We start from the raw sequence: 14,678 nt of genomic DNA, 5'->3' as shown, positions 1-14,678 counted from the left end.
CCCCATTAAACCCAAACCAACCTCTTACCAGCAGCAGCAAACAAAAAAACGGAAGTAAGCACTAGGTGGAGGTAGCCTCCTTATATGGAGAAGGCGGCCCAGGCCTCCTTACCAGTCCAAGATCCTGGATAGGAGATAGCAGAAGGAGGACCACAGTTCAAGCCTGACTTTTCATGAATGGCAACTCCAAGAGTAAACAGGGGCAATCCATCTGACCAATGTGGCTGGCAACCTTCCTACCTCAGTGGACCTGGAGGAGAGACAGCGAGAAACGAAGGAAGAAGCGGAGACCTCGAGCATGCTCTCCTCTATGTGCCCAACAATGACTAAGGAATGTAAATGCTTCCCTCTAAGTCCATGCTTTCAGCCAATGCATTAGGTGGTACAGCCAAGGAGCTCATTAGTACATAGGTGTTAACTGAAAAATTGGAGGTGAGAACGGGGACATTCACTCTGTTGGACTGACCTACCAACCGATCTGCACACTATGGAGATGGAAAAAGCAAAGTAGAGAAAAAAAATCAGGAGAGAGCATGGTGAAATAAGCAGAATTCCAAAAAGGGAATAGTTATGCAGTGTGAAGTCATAAGCATCAACCGAAGGGCTACTATATTTTGACAACTGGTGAATCCAGCAAAAACGATTTTAATAGCAGTGAATGTAGCAACCAGGTTTTGGCATGGTGGTTCTCAGCCCCAGCTGCACCATTGTTTTTTTTTTTTTTAAGATTTATTTATTTATGATAGACATAGAGAGAGAGAGAGAGAGAGAGAGAGAGGCAGAGACACAGGAGGAGGGAGAAGCAGGCTCCATGCCGGGAGCCCGACACGGAACTCGATCCTGGGACTCCAGGATTGCGCCCTGGGCCAAAGGCAGGTGCTAAACCACTGAGCCACCCAGGGATCCCCATGCACCATTGTTTTAAAAAATGAAGCCTGTCCCACCTCCCAATACTCATGTAATTGGTCTGTGGTCCAGTTGGGGGAATTAAGATTTTAAAAAATCTCCTGGCGTGGTCCTAACATGCAGCCAGGGTTAAAAAACCACTGCTTCAGTGGATTGAGAATTAATGAACAGGAAGTGTAAGTGTATTTTAGTGGTAGTCAAGAGGTTCAAAGGGTTCAAAAAGGTGTTTTCATTTCAAGAGGGAATCTTTAAACATGTTCAAATGCAAAGCTGTGTCAGGAGTAAGAAGCTATAGCTAGACTGAACAAGGCATCTGATCCAAGAAGAGGGACTCTGGGCATAGGAGAAGGGATTTGTCTTGGGCAGGATAAGAACAAGAACGAAGTGAGGAAGGGTATATGTAAGGGTACACAATTGGGGGTACTCCTGTCTAATGCTTTATTACTTATTAGGGAACGGGGGAGATTAGCTGCTGAGGTTGAGAGAAGGTAGAGGTAAGAAGAGTTAGAAATGGCCACAGTCTGCAATAGCTACTGACAACAAGATTGGGATAAATACTGAGAGCAGTTCAAAATGTTGCCATGATTTTAGGGTGGCAAAGTCTGCATAATCATGACAATTGTTCATGGAAAAATACATGGCCCACTGGGAGGAGCAAGATGTAGAATCTACACATAGATTCTACATAAAATGGGTTCATTGAAGTCAAAGCCATCAAGGCCATTTATAAGTTTTCTGATATTTTTTTCTTTTTCAGTTAAAAACATTTGAATGAGGGATCTGCGAGGGTCAGAACTCACTTCTGGAGGAAAAAAAAACATTTATTTTCATAATTTACATCTTAAAAATCTTTTTATATTCCCATAGTTTGAAAGCATCCAGTAACAACATTATTGGCCAGAGGTATTTTTAACTGGTTTTCAAGATGGAAAAGAAAAATTACATGGTGTTTTAAAAAACTGCAAAGATTGAAAGGAGAGGTTAGCAGCTTACACATATGTGTTAATCATGGTTTTTTTTTTTGCTTTTCTATAAAGTACAATGTTTTAACAGATTTAAAAAAAAAAACCCTTCTGGCTGGGAAAACACTGCCCCTCCCAGGGCTAGCTGATTCTTAGCAAAGGATTCAGCCAGTAGCATGCTTTTGATGTGCAAACTAACCAGGTGTGATGGAGCCATACCCCCTCCATCTGGCCTGTTACATTCCAGAAGCAATCACCCCAGGCCCAGGTACCAGATAACCACAGAGTGTATTGCAGCCCAAAGGCCCCAGAATAAGTCAAACTAGCCATTTCTAGACTGTTCACTATGCTTTGCCTTCCTAGAGGAAACCCCAATAAAGGCTCTGGCCTAAACCTACTGCTTGTTCCTGTCTTCTTTCTGCCTCCTGACCCAAACCTGGTGTTCGTCCTGTGGTCCTGAGTGACAAGCCGTGCCTTGTTTCCAGGGCAACTGTAACAACAAACTTCTTTCAAACAAACTTTCTTCTCCAGATCTGAGCCCTCACTTAATCACCTTTATCAATTAAGCCCTACACACAAAACAACATGAACATCTGAGAAATGATACCAGAGAACTCCTCTTTGGCCACACAAATTCCCAGAGAAAACTTGGGTTTGTGGGCATTAGTCATAAATTAGAGCCTAGCCCCATTCATACAAATAAAACCCAAAGAAAAAAATGGTTGTGATTTCATTACAAAGCTTTAGGATTAGAGTACCATATTCTGAAATGCTGAATCCATGAGTTAGACAACAACAACAAAAAATAGAACATGCGATTGCTATTGGCCACCAAGCCCTGTAGAATCACTGAAATGTAAAACAAAGACAATAGTGTGTGATTAAGTGGATCACTGAAAATTGATTTTTACATGCTCTGAAGTACCAAGATTAAGTCCTAGCAAAAAATCACCAATAACACAACAAGTATTTATTATACAACACTATGTACTCAGGATGGTTTTTTCTTCCAATTATTTTCATTTTTGTCAGCCATATTTTAAAGACTTCATCATTATCATGCTGGAGAATACACGACATTTTCCTGGGAATCTAAGATGTAATGAACAAATATCATGAAATCATGGATGGCAGTACCTTACACAAATGTTTTACTGTCTATTGTGAAAAACGACTATCATTCACAGACTAAAAATTCATTGTTATATTTTAAACCACTTTAAAGGTTGTTTCCATCCACCTAAATATAGCCTTGATGGCATTTTTCTCTACATCATTCATTCTCAGTATTTCCAGGAGATCTTTTAAGGGCTTTAAGAAAAAGCATGGGAAACAAAGACATTAACAGTTTCTGCAAAGAATCATTCACAAAACAGGTCTATAGTTATGGAGGGAAATATAAGTGTACCTCAGAGCTTAGGGGGATGCCCATATATTAAAACATTTAAGTACAGCACAGTCTGTGGTTCTCAAATCACTGGCGTGCACCAGAGTCCCCCAAAGGGCTAGTAAGACTGCCAGGCTCACCCTCAGTTTCCGATTCAGTGGGTCTGGTAGGGGCAAGTACGTACTGCTGCTGGTGGTCAAGGGGCCCCAGCACCCCTGACTAAGCATCTCTCCTTCTCTTCCTCATGCTTTCTCACTTTGGGACTTTGCCAAGATTGCCCTCCCTGGTGAACATCTTTGGGATCCGCCTCATTCTTTTATAGTGTGCTTGGAAAAGTTTTCACTCCAAAAACCCTGCAGTTTTGCCAAGTGCTTATCAGGTCTATTTGCGGTGACAGCCAAAGCTCTTCTTCTGGCCCGAGGTCTGTTTTGCTGGGCTTGTTAAAAACCTTACAATCCACACTCTTCAGCAAGATCATTCACTTCCCTTGCTTCTTTTCAATGCTGCTGTTTCCAGGCATTTGACATTCATCTGTTTTGGGATCTTAATGTAGGTAAAAGCATCTCTGGGCCACCTTGCACTTAGTGTCACAGCAGAACCCACCGATTCCCTCACCTTTTCCCTCTGTACCACTTCTTGATGGGGTAGGGACCCATCCTGACTGCTACCACCATTAGTAACTCCACTAGCTGGCATGACTGGAGCAGGAGATAAGAAAATACTGACAAGACAGCTCAAGCGTTAATAAAGGGAGCAGCTGGCACCAATGGCAAACTGCTTTTACCATCTCTCCTGTCACCCCATGCATCAAGATGCACCCTGCAAACTGCACCCCCAACTGGACCATATCCACCACTGGTAGAGTCTGTTCTAGCCACTGTTTTCACCCAGGCTCTGATAAGGCTCACCAGACTTACAGAACACTGACTACGGCTCCCAATGCTGCTACTTAGCTTTCTCCCTAGGAAACAAAAGGCATATGGTTCAAACCACAGGAATGAAGCCAAACTAAAGAAAAGACCTGAAATGATCAAACTTCACCAGGAGCCCTCACCTGGAGCCAAATGGAGAAGCCCTCACATCAGCAATGACACTGCCAGCCTAGCTCCTTTCACATGACTCTAATTTGTCCGACTCCAAGTGACCTCTGTGATAGCCCTGTTCCTCTGCAGCTCCAGAACTTCCAATGCTGTGGTCCAGACTGTGTTTCTGATGCCAAAATGCAAGAAGATAGATCACAGTCATCTATGTGGGATTCATAAATAGTTTAATTACCTGTCGTCAGTGCGGAGCTTTACTCATTAGCAAAAAGGATGCCACAAGCATCACAGAATAAGAAATTTTATTTCAGCTTTTGGTCATTCTGCTGCCAAATGGCTTTGTTTGCAGCCTGTTTCACAGCTCAGTAAAACAATGTCTGATATTTTTAATTGCATTTGATTTCAAAAGACTTCAAGGTTAAATGCACCTTATTTATCAAGCACACACCACTCAATAAAGATCACACTTTGCCCCACCTAAATTTGGCACCATGTAAACAGCTAATTCCCTCTTCTGCATGGGTTCTTACCAAAAAAGCAACACAAGAGTTGTGATGCAAATGAATCTGTTCCCTTTAAAATGCTGCATCGGGAAAACAATCTCAAATTCCCTTAAATGCATAAGCAACACTAATTTTTAATAATGATGCTCATGCAAGTGGATAATGTCTTGACTTCTGCTCCTTGTAGAAAATACAGAAGATCAGACAGGCAGATTGTGAAGCCAAGCTAGGATAAATCAGAAGCCTGAAATACGTAAGAACTGTGGAACTCCACTCCAGTTACCACTTCTGAGCAGATCAAATACATGTGAGCTCAATGATTATCCTCAAAGGAAGTCATGCTATCAGTTTTTTCAATAGACTATAAAACCTGATTTGAAATTATATCTTTTGTTGAAAGGTAACAGACTACTCAGTGTATGGTATCATATACACTTTGCTATATAAAAAATAAATTTAAAATTTATGATTCAAAAAACACTCAATTCTAAGGTTATTCCTTTGGAATTGACTCATAGAAAACAAGCAAAGTAAGTTGGTTAATAATTCTGTCAGCATGCTCATGCAGCAGCTTAAAATGAGGAGCACAATTTACAACCCTGTGTTGCAAAGTATTAATGGCTATTTCTTAGGCAATTAATTTTCTTCCCCACTTATTACAGGGAGATATGGCATTTTTGGATAGTCCCCATTGTATGTATTCAAAATATGTAGAAAAGCATGCCCAAGAAAGATAATAAACATTCATGACACACTGTTTCAAAATTATGGGTCTCAGAGTGACTCAGATCTATCAACGAAAAACAAAAGATTATAACCCAGGGCAGAGGAAGGCTGAAAATCTGGGATTTTAGTCTTGACTCGATCCTGTGATTTTTGGGCAAGTCGCTATACTCTGTGACCATTTTCGTCTCTGTAAAATGGCAGTACATCCTAGAGATGTTTAAAATGTAAACAAAGTTGTATATATAAATTATTTGTAATCACAGGTAGAAAAGAGAACTGCTTGGCAACAACAGTCTAACTGGACTGTGGAGGTCTGAATAAGCCATGATCATAGGACCTATCTCTTAAAGAGCCAGAGCTTAGCGCAAAGAAAATTATGTCCATGGATTTTTCCCTGAAATCCAACAAATTACATCAGAAATGTGTCTGAGGACACGATGGGAACTAGGTAAGAATGCACATATGACAATAAAACCCACCTTCTGCACTAAAACAACTTGGGAGTGCCACTTCATATTCAACAGGCACTTTATTTTCTATACTGCTATGGATACAGCCTCGAGGGATGACAGGAGAACCAGGGGTGACTCCTGGGGATCCTGGGTTGGCTTTAATGCTACTTCTCAACCCCATAATCTCCATCTGTCCCTCCCTCCACCAGACTTCTTGTTATGGACAACTGATGTGTTATCCATCTTACAGAAAGTGCCATTTAAATTAGTTTCAAATCCCCCCTCCAACTAGATTCACACATGTGCCCATCAACAAGGAAATCCTGGCATTAGCACTAAGAAGGACTATCCTTTTTAAAGGGAACAGGAGAGAGCAGCCCACCCTCACATTCTGTATGAGGAAAGAGGACAGCTGCGCTTTGGGGGGAAGGAGGCTCTGTTGCACTCAGCACCTATTCAGGAAGCACAGGAAATACCCAGGGGTGGGGCTGGGAGTTCTGTTAGCAGAGAAGTGGGCATTTAGAGGACCGTTTCTCTGTATTTCAAAGTAAATGTACTCAACTCGTACAAAAAAGAACCCTTCTGTCAACTAGGCCCCTGAATGACAGACACTCTTGATAATACTTTTTTAGAAAGGGCGGCTTCTCTCCAGCAGCTCCAGGCAGTCACTTATTCCTCATTTTGACAAAGGAGCATCCAACTTCAGGCATGGCTGTATATATAACTCCACACACAGCTGAGCCGTCATAAACACGCCAAGTATAAAGGCGTGTCAAAAAGACATTTTTCTCCCCAAATATGGCCCCCAAGAAGCCATTATTATAATAGAGTGTGAATTTCTGCTACAGGTTATTGACCTATAAGCTAACAATAAAAATCCCATTTAGTACATAAAAGCTTACACTATGACATGAAGTATTAAGACACAATACACAGACTATTTTAAGTTTGCTGAACAACTAAACCATTTCTTCATTATATTATGAATATACATATCCTTCTATGGGAGAACACCAACTCTGGAGATGAGGCAAAGTATGGTGCAGCTGCTGAAGATCCCATTGGGCCATTTAGAAAAATGGAAGAAGTTCCCACCGTCCATGCTGCTGGTGTCTCCTCTGAAGCTCCCAAATGAGGACTTGGTGAATTTGGCTTATTGGCACTCTCAGTGAATCAAGACCATGCTCAAAGGCAAACTCTATCTCTTGTAAACACAATCGCACACACAGGTCTTAACTCAGTGTTTACATCTGTCTAGAACTGGCTACAAATTTGGGACTTCTTCAAATGATATTAAAAGCTCTACATAAACAGTATGCAAAAGCAGTTACTAGTTTTTCAAGAAAAGAGACATACCTGCAAAAAGCAACAGCTCTGTAAAAGGAGCTGTAGGTAGCTGTTGGGACAATGATAACAACATAACAAAGATAGCATAGGATGACCTTTTTTTAAAAAAAAAAAAATTGCTGCTTCAATACTTTACTTTAAAAAAAAAAAAAAACAAAACTGATTTCCACAACATGATTTTCTAAGAGAAAGTCCACTGCTTTGTTTGGAAGTAGGATCATCCTGGCGGTGAAAGGACTGGGAATGTCAATTATGTTAAGCAAGACTCTGCAATACCAAGTCTAGGATGCATCTCACAACACCCAGTGGCTCCTGGTGGGTGGAATCCTGCTCTTTAGCTGTATCCAGGGCTCTTTTCCGGTGGCATTTTAAAAAATGTAGCTGCAGCTGAGTCAGTGGCTTTCTCTGTGGCAGAGGTCCTGACCAACCACTCAGGGTTTGGAGGTTTCTGGACCTGTGATGCTGGTGTTGTTGGCTCCACTACATCCACGTGCACTGGTAAGGTGGTTACAATAAAAGGAAGGAAGGAGAGATCAAGGGGAGACAAATTAGAATCAGAGACACATCAATGCACAATTCTCTGAATCCTTTTATTTTATAACTTAAGAACCCAAGAGGCCACATAAGGCTTTTTTTTTCCTCAGTAAAGTATTTCTGTACCTGAGAAAAATGGGTTCAACTGAACAAATATATAAATACAGTACAAATTCATATTCATATACTATAAATTCATAATGTAGTCATGATCATTTATTGCACTTATGTGCCAGGTACTATGCTATGTAGATACTGTACAACCATAATCTGATTTCCTAATGCAAACCCTTGGAGGTAGGAACTGTCATCTCCATTTTCTGGATCAAAACACTGAGGCAAAGATAGAACAGATATGTTGTTCAGGAACCCAACAGAGCTGGTTAAGTAGGTAGCAATATTCAAACCAGACACTGGACTTCAAGCCCTAGGCTCTTTCTGTTACACGCTACGCCTCCAGTAACACAGTGTTTCCAATAAATAGCATATCATAAGAAAAATCACAAACTCAAGTCCAGCATTTTTCAACAAGGACACCAAAGACATTCTCAACATGATAATCATTGCTTGTGCAGGGTTGTCCTGTGTATCTTAGGACACTTACCATTCTGGACCCCATTCACTGAATGCTAAAAGCACTCCTCAGTCATTGTGATGACCACTGTCCTCACATTTACAAATGCCTCCTGAACAGAATGGTACAAACCACCATCACGCCCACTCTGTTTAGAGCAAATGAACATACACTAAAATACAGCAAAATCTAGAAAATTTTCAGTTTTACCTTCTCACTCAAATAATCCTACTCTTAGGAATGTAACTAGAATAGTAATATTTAAATTGTGGGTCACAAAGTCAATTGGGTAGGTCATGACCAGTAATATTTTTCTTAATGAAAAAGAATAAGATATACAAAAGTGAACTCAAGAATTTCAGATTTACATGTACACTCACATACATATTCAAGTATGAGTTCTTACTATAAGTTACTGCAAAAAAAAATCTGTAGGGTATGACTCTATGGCATATATGCAAGAGCTTCTTGAGGGTAACAGCTTTCAAACATTTTGGAACCTCAACCACAATAGCAAGAAATACATTTGACGCCACAACCCAAATCTCGGTCTTTCCCTCTCACACAAACACATGCACATACATGCTCACTCATTCATATTTAGCTGAAAATAAATTTCATAAAACTGTACCTACAATTACTATACGGTATTCAACTGCAGTAGGGAAAAAAACCCTTATCCTAAGAAAACGTTTTTGCTCTATATTTTTTTTACTACAGTAAAATACACATAACACAAAATTTACCACTGTAATAATTTTTACATGTACAGTTCAGTGGCATTAAGTACACTCATACTGCTGTACAAGCATCACCACCATCCATATCTAGAACTTCTTCACTGTCTCAAATGGAAATACTGTACCTATTAAATACCAACTCCTCCTCTCCTCCTTCCCCAGGCCCTGGCAACCATTACTATACTTTGTCTCTACATATCTGACCATTCAAGGTACCTCATATAACGAATGACAAAGTATTTATCCTTTTGTGTCTGGCTCACTTCACTTAGTATTATGTCATCATCCATGCTATAGCATGTCAGAATCTTCATCCTTTTCAAGGCCAAATAATACTCCCATAGCTATAAGTGTAAACCATATTTTGTTTATTGATTTATCCAGCAAGAGACATGTGGGTCACTTCTACTTTTTAGCTCTTGTGTATAATGTTGCTATGAACTTGGATGTACAAATACCTGTTTGAATCCATGCTTTCAATTCTTTTGGGTATACACTTAGAAACTGAATTGCTGGATCATATGGCAGTTCTATGTTTACAATGCTGAGGAACCACCATTCTCTGTTTCACAGTGGCTGCAATATTTTACATTCCCACTGGCAATGCCCAAGGGTTCCAATTTCTCTATATCTTTCCTAACATTTGTTGTTTCCTGTTCCTTGATATAGCCATCCTAAGGAGTGTGAAGTAACCCAGAAACAATTTTGCACATGGCTCTCCCAGAACAATGCAGTTGTTTTTCACAATAGCATAAAATGGGATATAATACAAATGTCCAGGAATGCTTAATTATAGTATGCTCCTCATATCATACAATGGAATACCATATGTACATGGCAGTAAAAAAAAAAAAAAAAGGACTCTGACAGGATACAACATTAATGATTTTCAAAACATAACTGGATGAAACTTATAACTTATAAAATAAGACATCCCATTTACACAAGTCTCCAAAAAATGCTAACTAGACAATACATTGCTTAGAGAGCTATGTATCTGTTAAAGCTATCTGAAAAAACTCCCAAGGAATGATAAATGATCAACAAAAAACATATTCACATAACCAAAAAACCATATCAGGACAATGGTTACTTAAAAGGACAGTGGGAGGATTTTATAGGTAATGTTCATTTTCTTAAAGTAGATGGTAGGTACATGGATATTTATGCTGTTGTTTTTCTTGACACCTTGTATATCTTCTATAAATGTTTTTATAGCCATTTAATATTTACTGAAAAAAAAACACTTTTAACTTTAAAAACCATTTAAATGTTAAAAAGGAGCAGTAAGAAAAAAAAAAAAGGGCAATAAGAATCTGCCCTATGACACCTGAGACAAGGGCTGACCTACAATGGAACTCCTGAATCCCATCACAGGGTAAGAATAATTTTTAGAATAACTGTTTCAGCTTTAAGATTCTATTCACTTATTCATATGAGAAATATCTACTGAGACCATTATCCGTGCTGAGTATTCTTTTAGATGCTCAGGGTACAGAAGTGAACAAAAGAGATAAAATTCCTGCTCTTGCAAATGTATCTCTACTAGCACTGGCCTGGTATTTGGAATCTGATCTAACTAGTTAACAGATTAACTGCTGGGTACCCTTCCAACTGCTGCTCTACGGGCACATAACCTACACCAGGGACAGGAAGGTCAGAAGAGGCTTTGGGAATGGCCAAAATAGGGCTCTGAATACAATGTCTTTATCATTCGCTTAATTCTCCTTTACCTAGAGCCATGTGTTTAATTTTTGAAGGAATGGGATTCGTACACCAAAGGTTCCATTCTTGTCATTCTGATGAAGAAAAATCATCTCAGAAATGAAATCTGGTTTTCGGGATCCCTGGGTGGCTCAGTGGTTTAGCGCCTGCCTTCGGCCCAGGGTGTGATCCTAGAGTCCTGGGATCGAGTCCCACATCGGGCTCCCTGCATGGAGTCTGCTTCTCCCTCTGCCTGTGTCTCTGCCTCTCTCTGTGTGTCTCTCATGAATAAATAAATAAAATCTTAAAAAAAAAAAAAAAAGAAATCTGGTTTTCGAGTTTCTTATGTTTCTTTCTTATAGCTAATCTCAAATCTTAGAGGAAAATAACCCATCTTTTCTTTTCCAATTACATTCTTTAAGAGCATACAGAGCCAATTCACTTCAGCATGAGGTAAAGACTTCCCCTGTTCTGGGCATTCCCTGTTCTGTTCTGGGCATTCCCTGTTCTGCTATTATGGAAACAGAAGCAGGTTTAGACAGTTACTTGCTAAAATCCAAGGGTGGTTCTGTGCAGGTTATAAAGCCATAAAGGGAAGGGGAGTGGAGATAAAAAGAAGAAAATAAAGGTGCTACTCTTTCAAGAAGAATCTACTTAATGACCCTAATGAAAAGGTCTTTTTCTCTGGTCTTTCCTGAGTATTAATATAAAAAGACAAGGAAGACAAGTTACTCTTTTCTGCTCTTCACCTCTCTAGCCTTATTAATACCTTTAAATTCAGTCAATCTCAACTCAAAACTTTCCACCATTGGGGGTGGGGAAAAGGGAAAAGATTTGTGGCTGCATGTTTAAGAAAGAAGCTGAATTCATCACAGTGACAGGGGAGAGTGTTGGCAGAGATCTGAGCTATTTATTCTTTTAGGAAAATCCTATAAAGAATGACACAAGGAAGCCTCTATCTGCAGTCGTGTTCATCACACTGGTGAAGAGTCCGATAACAGATGTATGCAGTAGCGTGATTTAGTGCCAGGAGCTGGCCCCTGATGTGTATTAATACAGCGGCAAAGCGGAACGCACCTCTCTTCATCACTCATTTCTATAAAAGAGGTGGAATCCGAGATGGCCCGATGTTAGGCAGAGCAAGCCCATTTGTTCTACTGACTGATGGCGCGGGCTCGGGCTGTGTCCTTCACCTCCATGGGGCACTCAGGTTGTGGATAGAAAAAAAAGAAAATGTTCAGTGAAGCAGACCTTAGTCAACAAGTGAGAGGAGGAGTTGGGCTCAGTAGGAGAAATGCTTAATGCCGAAGTCTTGTTTAGTACCCCCAGTAACATTTCCTGATTTGAGTATGGAATAGGTTTTTAAACTCTTCTCAACAGTTGTCTTCTGAACATTAAAAGCTAAAAATAGAAGCTGGATATTGAGGGGAAGAAAGAACAAAAGATAAAAGAGGGGAGACTGTTTTAATACTTCCAATACCACAGACTGGATTTTGATACAGTCTTAATTTGGAACCAATGCTATCTTACATAACACAAAATACCTGAAGTATGTAAGAGGGCAGGCTCACTAGCGTCATAGGGAAATCAATTTGACCTTGGCCCCACAATTTATCATCCATGTGACTTTGGACAAGGGATTAAACCTCTCTCTATAAGCCTCAATTTTCTCAGGTGTAAATTGGGAATAAAAACAGCATCTCCCTAGGAAAAAAAAAAAAACCAAAAAACAGCATCTCCCTTTTACTTGTTGCAAAGATTAAGTGAAATAATCCATGCAAAGTAATCAGCTCAGAGCATGGCCATGTAGAAATCACTAGAAAAAATTTATTATAATTATCAGACATGTGATTAAGATTGTCCAGTAAGAACCATTATCAAGCAGCTGCCCCAAACAGAAGCTCAAAGAGGTCAATTTCAAAGTATGTTGAAACTTTCTAAATTAAGGGAGGGGGACAGAGTTTCCTATTTCTGAACTCTACTCTTCACTCATCAATCAACTGATCTGATCTATATAATACATAGTATTTTCTGAAGAAAATAATCTATGATATACTCAGTTTCCTCAGAGTGAATTCACCATCATCAATAAAGTAACTATAGGTATTTCTGATAGGTCATACAAACAGACATGATCTTTTTATCCGGAGCAATTCATCCTCAACTGTATTGAAATAACACAGTATTTCCTGATTACCAATTATGTTTAACTACCTTTTCTTAACTTCAAAGAAAAATACCTACATTCAGTATTATTTCTGATATAAATAGCAACTACCCCCCAATTTTTTAAGGATAACATACATGTAAAGTGTATAAATCATAAACATACAACTCATATATATATGTAAAAATATACATATATATGTAAAAATATATTCCTACCCAGTTGATGACATAGAGCACTTCTCAGACTTCTGATTATGTCCTCTCTTAGTCACTACCCCTTCACCAAAGATAATCACTATTTTGGTTTCCAACCAACAGGTTTTGCCCAGAAAGCTAAAAGGTTTTAACTTGAAAAATAGTTTTTAATTAGAAATTTCATGACTAGTAAAAGTATTAGCACTCTACTACACATAAAAACAGTGAGAAGTTATTATACTATGTACCAAGTAAGAGAGTAAATAAATCCATGTGACTCCTTGGCTACTGAATAAACCACCACCCTAACTGGATTTTCATTAACACAGACCTAATTTCCTATCTGTGCTAGGACAAAAGCACAGATGACTAAAGATTGCTGATTGTAGAATACCGGGATTCAAACAAGCCACATGACACAGTGTAAAAGCACAGATTTCAGGGTTAGAGAGAACTAGGCTTGAATTCTTTTTTTTTAAGATTTTATTTATTTATTCATGAGAATACACAGAGAGGGGAGAGACAGAGAGAGAGAGAGAGAGAGAGAGAGAGAGAGAGAGAGAGGCAGAGACACAGGCAGAGGGAGAAGCACGCTCCATGTAGGGAGCCTGACGTGGGACTTGATCCCGGGTCTCTTGGATCATACTCTGGGCCAAAGATGGCGCTAAACTGCTGAGCCACCGGGGCTGCCCTAGGCTTGAATTCTTAATATGAGTGTGACCTTGGGCAAATTCCTCTCACATTCTCATTTCCCCAAGTAAAATGGAAATAAAATGATCTAGCTTATCATAAAAGTTATATAAAACATAAAGGTATATAAAAGGTATATAAAACATAACTTAGTGCCTGACACACAGTAGGTGCTCAATAAATGATAACTACATACAGTTACCTGCATTTGGGGTAGAGAGAGATGCTGTGGCCACAGGTTTCCGCTTCCTCTTGATGTCACGTGAACATGGGGGTCCCAAGTGTATGTTTGCCTGTCTGCAGATATGAGAAAGAAAAAACATTGTTTTCACTCTGTAATTCTTATTGTAAGACATTATGTTCAGCCCAGATAAAATCCCTGACCCAATACAGATATACACTAACAAGACAGGCACCATTCTTTGTCATCAAGTGTCACGTACAAGATTATTCAGGATTAATCATAACTCATTCTTTATGCACAATATATACCCATTCTAAACTTCTTACCTAATTTCAGAATAGCAGACACTCAAGATTAATTTCAATAAATGTGTTTCATTACATGCTGATTTTTGTACAATTATTTTTCATAAAAACTATAACTGCAATTGTTCTAAACTCACTAATGAAATACCTACTCCCAAGTGGTAATATATTGAAAAGTTTAATGCTGCATGAACACAGATATTTGCATAGAATTTTAATAGCAATTTTAACCCTTCTATCACTATAAATCTGGATTTATA

At 39.2% G+C, this 14,678-nt stretch overlaps 1 protein-coding gene across 8 annotated transcripts in view; it reads right to left on the bottom strand.

Annotated features, from left to right (window-relative positions):
- Positions 1-2,816: 2,816 nt before the first annotated feature.
- GPATCH2L (G-patch domain containing 2 like) overlaps positions 2,817-14,678 on the bottom strand; it is a 55,781-nt gene continuing 43,919 nt past the window's right edge. For 4 of the 8 annotated variants that reach the window (XM_038545347.1, XM_038545344.1, XM_038545345.1 and 1 more), the window contains 2 exons: positions 14,132-14,226; positions 2,817-7,818 (listed from right to left, as the gene is read on the bottom strand). In XM_038545347.1, the coding sequence (XP_038401275.1) occupies positions 7,658-7,818; positions 14,132-14,226 (256 nt within the window). In that variant the 3' untranslated portion in view covers positions 2,817-7,657. Of the gene's footprint in view, positions 7,819-11,952; positions 12,081-14,117; positions 14,227-14,678 lie in introns of those variants that run through there. The other 4 variants (XM_038545348.1, XR_005363563.1, XR_005363564.1 and 1 more) reach the window with 4 other exon arrangements.

This window comes from Canis lupus, chromosome 8, assembly GCF_011100685.1.
Source record: "Canis lupus familiaris isolate Mischka breed German Shepherd chromosome 8, alternate assembly UU_Cfam_GSD_1.0, whole genome shotgun sequence".
NCBI classification, from domain to species: Eukaryota; Metazoa; Chordata; class Mammalia; order Carnivora; family Canidae; genus Canis; species Canis lupus.
Note: the sequence above shows the minus strand (reverse complement) of the source record. Positions and strands in the feature narration are given on the sequence as shown.